The 13778-nt window shown below is 40.3% G+C and overlaps 1 protein-coding gene across 1 annotated transcript in view; it reads left to right on the forward strand.

Moving 5' to 3' along the window:
• Window positions 1-13778, forward strand: part of PAH (phenylalanine hydroxylase) — a 264258-nt gene that overhangs the window by 217242 nt on the left and 33238 nt on the right. The window contains exon 13 of the mRNA XM_068109782.2: window positions 1821-1904. Within this exon, the coding sequence (XP_067965883.1) occupies window positions 1821-1864 (44 nt within the window). The 3' untranslated portion in view covers window positions 1865-1904. The remainder of the gene's footprint in view (window positions 1-1820; window positions 1905-13778) is intronic.

Genomic DNA, 13778 nt, shown 5'->3' on the forward strand with positions numbered 1-13778 from the left:
AATCTGGTTTAGTTTGAGTTCGTTCGCCTTCCACAGGTACGCGCTTTTACTGCAGCTTCCACTTCCCTTCTTCCGCCCGTATTTTATAGCCGAATCCGTGTTTGGTCGTCGCCTCAAGTAAATCCGTTCTGGTCCATCCGCAGTCCCTGGTCTTAACCGAAGGGTCCGCACGACAGTATTTACCCCCTCCAAAGATTTACATGTTGATGTCACCTGAGCTTATTTCATTATGCTTTCAAATCAAACTTAATATGTAATCTTCACAAACTACTCCAAAGTGATAGAACTAAAAAATACAGATAGAATGTGAATAAGTTAGATTAACTGAGAAAATCAGATGACTCTCAGTTGCATAAATATTCAAGCCCTTTGCCTAATTAACCGTAAATCATTTCAGTAGCAAATTATTTGTTTGAAAGGTTACAAAATAAGTGTAATAGGTTTCACCTGTATGTAACCATTGGTTTAACTTTAAAAGGTAAGCTCCTCCACTTATCGAAGTAGTTTCAAGGTGCAACTCACATCGTCAACCAACAAGGTAAACATGAAGACCAAGGATCTTTCCAAAGAAGACAGACATAAAGTGATGAAGAGGCATCGTTCTGGAGTGGGTTATAAGAAGATTTCAAAGCCACTCATTATCCCTTTGAGTACGGTGAAATCCATCATGAAGAAGTGGGAGATGTATCATACCACCCAGACTCAACCCAGATCAGATATCCCATCCAAACTCATCAGCTGGACAAGCAGGAAACTTGTTTTGGATGTCACTGTAAATCTAACAATGACTTTGAAAGTTCTGCAAGGCTGTATGTCCAAGATGGGGGTCGGTGTTAATTAATCAACAATATCTCGTTTAACTTCACAAAGCTGGCCTCTGTGGACAGGTGGCAAGAAAGAAGCCGTTACTGAAAAATACGTATTTGAAAGCTTGTATGGAGTTTGTGAAAAAGCATTTAATGATACGGCAGGCATGTGGAGAAAAGTTTTGTGGTCGGATGAGACAAAAATATAACTTTTTGGTGTAAATCCAAAGTGTTACATGCAAGCCTAACACTGCACATAACCCAGTCAACACCATCCCTACTGTCAAGCATGGTTTTGGCAGCATCATGTTATGGGGCTGCTTTTCATCAGCAGGGACTTGCAAGATTGTCAGGATAGAAGAGCCAATGGACAGTGCAAAGTACAGCACAATCCTTGATGAAAACCTGCTTGAGACAGCCATTAATTTTAAACTGGGCAGAAGATTCACATTTCAGCAGCACAATGATCCGAAGCACAAAGCTAAAGCCACACTGGAGTGGTTGAAAAAGAATAGAATAAATATTCTTGAGTGACCCGGTCAAAGTACTGACTTGAACCCAATGGAACATTTATGACGAGACTTGAAGATTGCAATCCATTGACGATCCCCATCAAACTTGGCAGAACTAGAGAAAATTTCACGTGAAGAATGGGGAAAGATTTCACCATTTCATTGTGCAAAGCTCGTACAGACAAACTACCCAAAAATACTCGTAGCAGTCATTGCTGCAAAAGGTTTTTCTACCAAGTACTGACCTTAAGGGCTGAATACTTTTACATCCAGTGAATTTTGATTTGTACATTATTTTATTCAGGTATTCCAGTGTTTAGTTTGATCTGTTCAGTTATTAATAATAAAAAGTTAATTTGGAAAAATTATTTCTACATAATTCGTAAATCATCTAAATATGGTATTATTGGTAGGAAGTGAATACTTTTGCAGGCCACTGTACTCCTTTGAAGTGTTCAACATCCTGATTTATCCATAATGGCATTTTGGGCATGTGTTTCAGGTGAAATGGAAACCATTTGCTCTGCTCTGACGAAATTCCAGTGACGACATCATTACTGAGCCAGTAACTTCACCATGACAGCAGGTGATCTACGTGCAAGAGGGAACGCCAAAGAAATATTATTCAGAGATGAAATATTAGCGGAGCATGAGTCGTTTTCATGTTTTGTAAATTTGCTTTGAGGGCATGTTCTTGTTTTAAGTTCCATAGTTCATGGATATAATAGTTCCTCTATACCATCGCATCCGCTGTCTGTTGCATGCTTGAGGCGATTGTGATGCAATGAGCCAAGAGCCCTTTGGGTTACTTAACCAGCTGAGGCTCAGGCCGTGAAGGATAACTACATCAATGGCGATTCATTTCATACCCATGGCCGGTTCCTCTCTCTCTCTCTCACACTTTATCTCTCTCATCCTCTTACTCTCTGGCTCTCTGTGTGTCTCTCTCTCTGTGTGTCTCTCTCTGTGTGTCTCTCTCTCTGTGTGTCTCTCGCTGTGTGTCTCTCTCTGTGTGTCTCTCTCTGTGTGTCTCTCTCTGTGTGTCTCTCTCTGTGTGTCTCTCTCTGTGTGTCTCTCTCTGTGTGTGTGTCTCTTTGTGTCTCTCTTTTTGTGTCTCTGTCTGTCTGTCTCTGTGTGTGTGTCTCTCCCTCTCTCTGCCTCCCTCTCCCTGTTTCTCTGTCTCTCCCTATGTCCCTCTCTCTTTCTCCCTCTGTCTCTCTCTCTCTCTGTGTGTGTGTCTCTCTCTCTCTCTCTCTCTCTCTCTCTCTCTCTCTCTCTCTCTCTCTGCCTCCCTCTCTCTCTCCCTCTGTCTCTCCCTGTGTGTCTCTCTTTCTGTCTTTCTCTCTCTCTCGGTCTTTCTCTCTCTCTCTGTCTCTCTCTTTCTCTCTGTGTCTCTTTCTGTCTCCCTTCTGTCTCTCGATCTCTCTCTCTCTTTCTCTCTCTCTCTCTCTCTCTCTCTCTCTGTCTCTCTCTGTCTCTGTCTCTCTCTCTCTCTCTCTCTCTCTCTCTCTCTCTCTCTGTGTCTCTTTCTCTGTCTCTTCTCTCTCTCTCTCTCTCTCTCTCTCTCTCTCTCTCTCTCTCTCTCTCCCTCTCTCTCTCTCTCTCTCTCTCTCTCTCTCTCTCTCTGTGTCTCTGTGTCTCTTTCTGTCTCCCCTCTCTCTCTCTCTCTCTCTCTCTCTCTCTCTCTCTCTCTCTCTCTCTCTCTCTCTCGCCCCCGGCAGGCCATTTGTGTCGGGCGTGGCATGTCGCGCGTGGCGTCATGGCGGCTGTGAGCAACTGCTCTGTGTTGTGGTGAGTCCGTTGTGAGATTTCCCCCTCTCCTGCCCTCCCCTCCCTCTCCTTTTCCATCCTGTGTGCTTTGGCATTTTGTTTTCATCCGTTCTACACCTTTGACTTCGAGAGAGAGAGAGAGGGTTGAGAGCGGACCCATTTTGGGTGCGGCCTACCGGCTTCGACAACGCTTTGTAAGCCTTTTTGTGCTTATAATCTGCGTTTGTTATTTATTTTAGTTCGATTTATTTCGGGTTGGTACCTTCTTGTCTGGTTCGGACAAGTGGGGGGTGCTAATTAGCTGGGATGGTAAATACACGCTCTCGGTTAGAGGCGTTCAACAACTTAACAAGGAAGCATGCATTTGTGTGTGTTCCACCTGAAGGAACTTCCACCGAGGACATTGTTTTGTCGGCTGGGAAAATAATCGGTTGTGAGAATGTACAAGCAGCGTCGAGAATGAATCAAAAAGTTGTTGTATTTGTGTCCGAGGAAAAATTCGTTCACGATGTTGTTAGTGCAGGATTAACCACAGAGACAGGTCTCTTTGTCTTGGCATCGCCTATGGACACTCCGTCGATGAGAGTCGTCATATCTAATGTACCTCCATTTATAACCTGCGATCAGCTGATGTCCGTTTTGTCCCGATACGGAACAGTTGTGTCGAAAATCACAATGATTCCGCTCCGGTCTCACGATGAACGTGTTAAACACGTGATGAGCTTTAGACGGCAGGTGTATATGGTGCTTCGGGATCGAGACGATGACACGGGGTTAAACATCACGTTCAAGGTAAAGGTGAACAACCATGAGTACCAGATGTATGCGTCATCGGCCTCGTTAACATGTTTTCATTGCGGAGCTTTTGTCTGGAGTTTACATGTTTTCATTGCGGAGCATGTTTTTTTTTTGTTTTTTTAAGGTTTTGTCCGAAGGTATCATGTGTCAGGTGCGGCGAAGCAGGTCATAGTGATGCTGATTGTAAAAGAGATAACACCCTGGTCTCTAACGGTCGAAACCAGGTAAACCGAAATACCTGAACAGTTCCTACCGCCACTCCCTCGCACATGAGGAATAGGGATAATACTCCTGTTCGTGTTGGTGAAAACGACAACACCGCTGATTCGGCAAATAATGAAATAATCCCGGATAACCCACATGTTGTGGCAGATGCTACATGCAGTGAGGAGAAGGAAGAAGAGGTCCCATTGTGGTGACAAAAAAAACGAAGAGCACCTGGTGCTTGTAACTCCAACATTACTTTGAAAAAGGTAGTGTTGGATAAAGACAGTGTGGGTGAAGACGCCCCGAAACGCCTTTCTCAGGTGTCCACAAGCTGTATTGACACCAGGGAGAAGGAACCTGAATTAATTAATTCTGAAACATTATCGGACAGCACCGAAAATTTGGGAGAAAAAGTAGATGGCGAGACTAAAGATGATGATGAGCTCATTAGTGAGCCGCCACCTTCACTACCTGCTGAGACCGAGCAGCCCCAAGCTAGTCTTTATCAATGCAAGATCTAAATCATGACACTGGTTCGTCAACTGAGCCAGTGAACATCTCCCGACAGGAGGGTGAAGCCGAGATTTCAGCTCCTGCTGAATGTCCCGGGTACCAGAGTGAAGATGACTCTGCAATAGAACATTCCAGCAAATCTTCAGACTTGGCTGGAATCAAAATGGGGACTGCGCAGACTGATATATGTGACCCGGGTGGAGCTGTTTCTGATTTGTCAGATTCAGATGATGAAGTTGAGATTGAGTTGTCTCAATCTTCATCGTATCAGTCATCCATAGCCCCTCAACTTATTATTTCTTTTCTAAATGACACCTACCGACAGCGAAATGTGATTGTAAAATATCATTTTCCTGATTTAATTTCATTCATCCAGGCTGCAAAGGACATCATTAGGAAGCCGGATGAATTTCATTTAACAAGGTCGCTGTTTCATCGGCTGAGAAAGGCTGTTACAAAAGCAGGGAGCGAGATTTCCCAACAACCACTCAAGCCTTTTGATAATCCATGAAAAAAAACACCTTTGGAACGTTAAATATGAACGGCGGAGGTGCAAGCCAAAACCGCCAGGTTCAGGTGAAAAGTTTATTTGAGCGCAAGAAAATTGATGTACTCTTACTCCAGGAAACCCATATAATTCAAAATGTGAAGTACGACTGGTTTCACCTCTTTAAGGGACAGTGTTTTTTTAGTAACTTTTCTTCTTCTGCTGGTGTGGCCTTTTTACTCAGACCAGGCCTAGTACCTGAGTCATGCCTCTTCCAGGAGGTGATTAAAGGCCGGTTTATTTCATTGGAACTGGTCATTAATAATTTTCGGTTTACACTATTCAACGTTTATGCACCAAGTGAGAGTGAGGAACGAAGAGTTTTCTTTTCCTCTTTGATTCGACACATGCAGTCGATAGATCTCAATAATTGTATTTGCATGGGGGGGGGGGGGGGGGGGGGGGACTTTAATTGCACCTTTAAACCCAGTATAGACCGAAATACAGCAGAACCTCATCCCGAAGGTAGTACTGATTTATTAAATTACTTTTCGGCAGTGGGTGTGCTAGATGCATGGAGGCTGCATTACCCCCAACAAATCTGAGTATACTTGGGGACGATGTGCCAATGGGAGAATGACCTTCGCTAGACTTGACCATTGGTACATAAACTCACAGTTCAGGAATGCGGTTATCTCTCCAAATCATTTTCCATCTTTGTTTTCTGAACATCATTTAGTTACCATGGGCCTCTTTTTCCCTCAACCCTTTCGCAAAAGTGCATACTGGAAATTCAATACCAGTCTTCTCGAAGATGCTTTTTTTAAAGACGCCTTCTGTGCTTTTTGGGCCATTCAACTTTCAAAAAATCCCTCTTTCTCTTCTTTAGCATTATGGTGGGATAACACAAAAGCTCAGATTAGAGTGTTTTGTCAGCAGTTTGTTTCAAATGAAACTGATGTAAAAAAAATATATAACAATGGCTTGTTTAGAAGCTGATATTATAAGGTTAGAGTGTAAACTGGCTAAAGATAATAACAGAAGAGACCACAGGTTATTGGTTGAAAAGAAGGCTCAACTGAGAGAGCTGATTCAGGAGAAAGCAGCAGGCCTGTTAATCAGATTAAGAATAAACAATTTAAATGTATTCGACACCCCTAGTAAATCTTTCTTCCAAATGGATTTTGTAAATAAGTCACCCAAAACTTTTTTCTCTGTACTAGACTTTAGGGGAAACATGGTTGCCAACCCTGGAGATGTAAGGTTGTGCATTAAAGAGTTTTTTTCAAAAGTTTATGCAAAACAAAATGTTTTTAAGCAAACCATGGAATTTTTAACTTCTCCCTTTTCATCCCTAACTGAGCCTCAGTGTTTATGCCCGGTTTCTGGGTTATTATTTTCCTTGGTAATGGAATCACTCCTAATTTTATTTAGGATAAATATTTCAGGAGTGACTGTATCCCCTGGGAGTCCTTCAGTAGTGTATCGGCTTATGCAGATGATGTCTGTGTGGTTGTTAAGAAGGAGAGTGATATCCCTGCACTTGTTGAATGTTTAAATCTTTTTTGCCTCGCTTCTTCTTTGAAGTGTAACTGGGACAAGGGTAAGGCCTTATGGAATCCCTGTCTCAAGATCATTCCACCTGGAAGAGTGCTGGTACCACCTGTGCATCGACCAACAAAGTCAAAATGGGTGGAAAACGGAGTCAAATACCTTGGGGTTTTCCTGGGATCTCCACATTACGTCCTCAAAAATTGGGACGGGATTGTTGAGCATGTCAAAAAAAGATTGGGGCTGTGGAAACGAGCTCTGCCCAAACCTTTCCTTCAAAGGCAGGGTTCTCGTGGTTAATAATTTGGTGGCTTCTTCCCTGTGGCATAGGTTTATCTGCCTTCAGCCACCAGAGGCACTACAAAAGGCAGTGCAGAGGCTACTGGTGGATTTTTTTTGGAGTGGTCACCATTGGTTACTACCAAATGTCATATGTAGCCTCTTGTCTGAAGGTGGCCAGGGACTGATCGACATAAAAAGTCGTATCATGGCTTTTCGGCTGTGTACCATACAGCAGTTGCTGTACAAGGAACGACTGCCAAGCCGACTTCTGGCCTATCACATGCTGCAAAAAGCAAGCGGGCTTGGATACGGCCTTGAACTTTTCTTAATCCAACTCCAACATGTCGACACATCTCATCTACCATCATTCTATCAGAGCCTTCTGAATGCCTGGCAAAGCCTTTCGACAAGTCACCAGCAAGAAACCTATGCAACAAACATGTTTGTGGAAGAACCCATTTTTTACAACCCGCTTTTTCCTGCAATTCCAAGAAGCTGAGACTTTTATCAACACTTTATTACAGCAGGCATAATCAAAGTGTTGGACCTCCGCCATGATTCTGGTTGGGGGTGGAAGTCGGTGCAAGAGATAGCTCATATGACTGGAATATGGTCAAACAGAATAATTGGAAGAGTCCTAAAGGGAATAGTAAAGAAAAGCTTCCAACTTAGACTAAGATGAACCCAGGAAGTTTTGGTGACATCCAATGACTGGCAATTTCCTGGTTTATTGGTACAGCCTAGTCACGGAGACTTGCCCGCAATTAGTGAGGGACAAAACATTTTTCAGAAATGCAGTAATAAAGACCTGTATCGTTTATGTACTGCAGTTCTGCTTGGGATCTCACCGTTAAATGGAGTGGCCAGGTGGAAAGGGCTAATGCCGGAAGGACTCCCATCTGAGCCTGCATGGGAATCAATATACAGTAAGCTGGTAAGCAAAAGGACAGGTGATCTCCAGTGGCGAATGATACACTGGATCATTCCGTCTAATAAATTAGTGAGTCATTTCGCGCTCACATCTACGCTATGTGTTGCCCGTTCTGTGTATGCACAGAGGATGTGTTCCATGTGTACGTTGATTGTGCAAGGCTTGTGCCTTTATTTCAATGGCTAAATTACATGGCTGGAAAAATGAATATCACTTTTTCTCTGCGATCATTTATTTTTGGTTTCAATGATATGAAAGAACATGTACAGATGTTGTTTTTGTTTTTAGTGGCCATGGCGAAAATGGCAATTTATTTATCGAGGAAGGAAAAACTGAAAGCACAGCCGATTGGGCAATGTGATGTCTTGTTCTTTTTTAATGCCTTGATATCTGCAAGACTCAAACTTGAATTTTGTGTTTCTGAAAGAAAGAAAAGTATTAATGAGTTTATGAACATTTGGTGTTTTGATGGGATCTGCATGGTGCAGGAGAATTAATTAATGATATATTTGTAGGTTTGTTTGGATTGAATCAGTGTGTGGTTGGTTTTTCTGTTGTTTTTCTTTTCTAGTTCATTGTACTGTTTTGAATTCCTTTCCTTTCCTGTTGTACACCGCACCTTTCCTATGCCATCTCCAGGCATTGCAAATCGTCATTGCTGGGCACCGAAGGGGGCTCGGCAGTGACGCACGCTGAAAGGGAGTACTCAGTTTTCACTCTGGTTGTTGTGCACCGCTCCTTTCCTATGCCATCTCCAGGCATTGCAAATCGTCATTGCTGGGCACCGAAGGGGGCTCGGCAGTGACGCACGCTGAAAGAGAGTACTCAGTTTTCACTCTGGTTGTTTGTTGTACACCGCTCCTTTCCTATGCCATCTCCAGGCATTGCAATCGTCATTGCCGGGCACCGAAGGGGGCTCGGCAGTGACGCACGCTGAAAGAGAGTACTCAGTTTTCACTCTGTTTGTTTGTTTGTTTTCTTGTTGTACACCGCTCCTTTCTTATGCCACCTCCAGGCATTGTAAATCGTCATTGCCGGGCACCGAAGGGGGCTCGGCAGTGACGCACGCTGAAAGAGAGTACTCAGTTTTCACTCTGGTTGTTTGTTGTACACCGCTCCTTTCCTATGCCATCTCCAGGCATTGCAAATCGTCATTGCCGGGCACCAAAGGGGGCTCGGCAGTGACGCACGCTGAAAGAGAGTACTCAGTTTTCACTCTGGTTTCTTTCTTGTTTTCTTGTTTTCTTGTTGTACACCGCTCCTTTCCTATGCCACCTCCAGGCATTGCAAATCGTCATTGCCGGGCACCGAAGGGGGCTCGGCAGTGACGCACGCTGAAAGAGAGTACTCAGTTTTCACTCTGGTTTCTTGTTGTACACCGCTCCTTTCCTATGCCATCTCCAGGCATTGCAAATCGTCATTGCTGGGCACCGAAGGGGGCTCGGCAGTGACGCACGCTGAAAGAGAGTACTCAGTTTTCACTCTGGTTTCTTGTTTGTTTGTTTGTTGTACACCGCTCCTTTCCTATGCCATCTCCAGGCATTGCAAATCGTCATTGCCGGGCACCAAAGGGGGCTCGGCAGTGACGCACGCTGAAAGAGAGTACTCAGTTTTCACTCTGGTTTCTTGTTTGTTTGTTTGTTTGTTTTCTTTCTTGGTTGTCCGGGCGATATCTCAGCCATCCTTTGAGCTAGGAAGCTGAAATTTTGGCACAATAGTGAGAAAGTCCTTTGTCAAAAACGGTATTTTTTTTTTTTGATTAATCAATAAATTAAGGAGTTATTTAATTATTAGCGATTAATTAAGTTCTTATTTAATTAATTAAATTTCCTTTCTCTTCTGACCATTAACTCAGGCACCTTTTGAGTTAGGAAGCTGATATTTGGACATGCCAATGACCAGGTGATTTGGCTGCAAATGATATTTTTGATTTATTAATTAATCAATTAATCGATTAATTATTTAATTATTCGATTAATGACAAAAAAATTTTTTTTTTTTAAAGTTACAGATTCTGATGAAATAGTGGTAGTTTATGTGTTCTCTGACCAAATTGATTAATAATTTAATTTTTTTATGATTATTATTTATTTATATTCATTATTAATCATTTATTTATTTTCTTTCTCATTTGGCCAATATCTCAGGCACCTTTTGAGCTGGGAAGCTAATATTTGGACATGAGTGACCAAGTGATGTGGCTATCAAGGATATTTTTGATTTATTGATTAATCATTTCATCTATTAATTATTTATTGATTAATCGATTAATTATTTATTGAGTAATCAATGAATTTTTTATAAATGACTTATTTAATTAAATTTCTAAAAGATACATCTTCGGATGAAGCACCAGTGGTTTAGTTATGCGATTAGCCAATTGATTATGAAAATATTTTGTGATAATCTTTTATTGATTTTAATTATACAATTAATCAATCAATTAGTGTACACCTCTCCCTCCCAATGCAGCCTCAATGAGCTGCACTGCGGTATTGCCGGGCGCCGGAGGCGCCCCGGCAATGCCGCGCTGCAGCATATTTAATTATTTGGCATGGGGCGGTGTACTTTGAATGTATGTGTACTTGTTGTACACCGCTCCTTTCCTATGCCATCTCCAGGCATTGCAAATCGTCATTGCCGGGCACCAAAGGGGGCTCGGCAGTGACGCACGCTGAAAGAGAGTACTCAGTTTTCACTCTGGTTTCTTTCTTGTTTGTTTGTTTTCTTGTTTGTTGTACACCGCTCCTTTCCTATGCCATCTCCAGGCATTGCAAATCGTCATTGCTGGGCACCGAAGGGGGCTCGGCAGTGACGCACGCTGAAAGAGAGTACTCAGTTTTCACTCCGGTTTCTTGTTTGTTGTACACCGCTCCTTTCCTATGCCATCTCCAGGCATTGCAAATCGTCATTGCCGGGCACCAAAGGGGGCTCGGCAGTGACGCACGCTGAAAGAGAGTACTCAGTTTTCACTCTGGTTTCTTGTTTGTTGTACACCGCTCCTTTCCTATGCCACCTCCAGGCATTGCAAATCGTCATTGCCGGGCACCGAAGGGGGCTCGGCAGTGACGCACGCTGAAAGAGAGTACTCAGTTTTCACTCTGGTTTCTTGTTTGTTTTCTTGTCCGGACGATATCTCAGCCATCCTTTGAGCTAGGAAGCTGAAATTTCGGCACAGTAGTGAGCAAGTCCTTTGTCAAATACGGTATTTTTTGTTTTTTGAATAATCAATTAATTGAGGAGTTATTTAATTATTAGCGTTTAATTAAGTACTTATTTAATTAATTACATTTCATTTATCTTCTGACCATTATTAACTCAGGCACCTTTTGAGTTAGGAAGCTGATATTTGGACATGCCAATGACCAGGTGATTTGGCTGCAAAGGATATTTTTGATTTATTAATTAATCAATTAATCGATTAATTATTTAATTATTCGATTAATGACAAAAAAAATTTTTTTTTTTAAGTTACAGATTCTGATGAAATAGTGGTAGTTTATGTGTTCTCTGACCAAATTGATTAATAATTTAATTTTTTTATGATTATTATTTATTTATTTTCATTATTAATCATTTATTTATTTTCTTTCTCATTTGGCCAATATCTCAGGCACCTTTTGAGCTGGGAAGCTAATATTTGGACATGAGTGACCAAGTGATGTGGCTATCAAGGATATTTTTGATTTATTGATTAATCATTTCATCTATTAAGTATTTATTGATTAATCGATTAATTATTTATTGAGTAATCAATTAATTATTTAATTTTTTATAAATGACTTATTTAATTAAATTTCTAAAAGATACATCTTCGGATGAAGCACTAGTGGTTTAGTTATGCGATTAGCCAATTGATTATGAAAATATTTTGTGATAATCTTTTATTGATTTTAATTATACAATTAATCAATCAATTAGTGTACACCTCTCCCTCCCAATGCAGCCTCAATGAGCTGCACCCCGGCGCCCCGGCAATGCCGCGCTGCAGCATATTTAATTATTTGGCATGGGGCGGTGTACTTTGAATGTATGTGTACTTGTTTTCTTGTTTGTTTTCTTTCTTGTTTCCTTGGTTGTCCGGACGATATCTCAGCCATCCTTTGAGCTAGGAAGCTGAAATTTCGGCACAAGAGTGAGCAAGTCCTTTCTCAAAAACGGTATTTTTATTTTTTGATTAATCAATAAATTGAGGAGTTATTTAATTATTAGCGATTAATGAAGTACTTATTTAATTAATCAAATTTCCTTTCTCTTCTGACCATTAACTCAGGCACCTTTTGAGTTAGGAAGCTGATATTTGGACATGCCGATGACCAGGTGATTTGGCTGCAAAGGATATTTTTGATTTATTAATTAATCAAGTAATCGATTAATTATTTAATTATTCGATTAATGACAAAAAAAATTTTTTTTTTTAAGTTACAGATTCTGATGAAATAGTGGTAGTTTATGTGTTCTCTGACCAAATTGATTAATAATTTAATTTTTTTATGATTGTTATTTATTTATTTTCATTATTAATCATTTATTTATTTTCTTTCTCATTTGGCCAATATCTCAGGCACCTTTTGAGCTGGGAAGCTAATATTTGGACATGAGTGACCAAGTGATGTGGCTATCAAGGATATTTTTGATTTATTGATTAATCATTTCATCTATTAATTATTTAATGATTAATCGATTAATAATTATTTATTGAGTAATCAATTAATTATTTAATTTTTTATAAATGACTTATTTAATTAAATTTCTAAAAGATACATCTTCGGATGAAGCACTAGTGGTTTAGTTATGCGATTAGCCAATTGATTATGAAAATATTTTGTGATAATCTTTTATTGATTTTAATTATACAATTAATCAATCAAGTAGTGTACACCTCTCCCTCCCAATGCAGTCCCAATGAGCTGCACTGCGGTATTGCCGGGCGCCAGAGGCGCCCCGGCAATGCCGCGCTGTAGGATATTTAATTATTTGGCATGGGGGTGGTGTACTTTGAATGTATGTGTACTTGTTTGTTTTCTTTCTTGGTTGTCCGGACGATATCTCAGCCATCCTTTGAGCTAGGAAGCTGAAATTTCGGCACAGTCGTGAGCAAGTCCTTTGTCAAATACGGTATTTTTTGTTTTTTGAATAATCAATTAATTGAGGAGTTATTTAATTATTAGCGTTTAATTAAGTACTTATTTAATTAATTAAATTTCATTTCTCTTCTGACCATTATTAACTCAGGCACCTTTTGAGTTAGGAAGCTGATATTTGGACATGCCAATGACCAGGTGATTTGGCTGCAAAGGATATTTTTGATTTATTAATTAATCAATTAATCGATTAATTATTTAATTATTCGATTAATGACCCAAAAAAATTTTTTTTTTAAGTTACAGATTCTGATGAAATAGTGGTAGTTTATGTGTTCTCTGACCAAATTGATTACCAATTTAATTTTTTTATGATTATTATTTATTTATTTTCATTATTAATCATTTATTTATTTTCTTTCTCATTTGGCCAATATCTCAGGCACCTTTTGAGCTGGGAAGCTAATATTTGGACATAAGTGACCAAGTGATGTGGCTATCAAGGATATTTTTGATTTATTGATTAATCATTTCATCTATTAATTATTTATTGATTAATCGATTAATTATTTATTGAGTAATCAATTAATTATTTAATTTTTTATAAATGACTTATTTAATTAAATTTCTAAAAGATACATCTTCGGATGAAGCACTAGTGGTTTAGTTATGCGATTAGCCAATTGATTATGAAAATATTTTGTGATAATCTTTTATTGATTTTAATTATACAATTAATCAATCAATTAGTGTACACCTCTCCCTCCCAATGCAGCCTTAATGAGCTGCACTGCGGTATTGCCGGGCGCCGGAGGCGCCCCGGCAATGCCGCGCTGC

The sequence above is a fragment of the Myxine glutinosa genome, chromosome 1 (assembly GCF_964187855.1).
Source record: "Myxine glutinosa chromosome 1, kmMyxGlut1.1, whole genome shotgun sequence".
NCBI classification, from domain to species: domain Eukaryota; kingdom Metazoa; phylum Chordata; class Myxini; order Myxiniformes; family Myxinidae; genus Myxine; species Myxine glutinosa.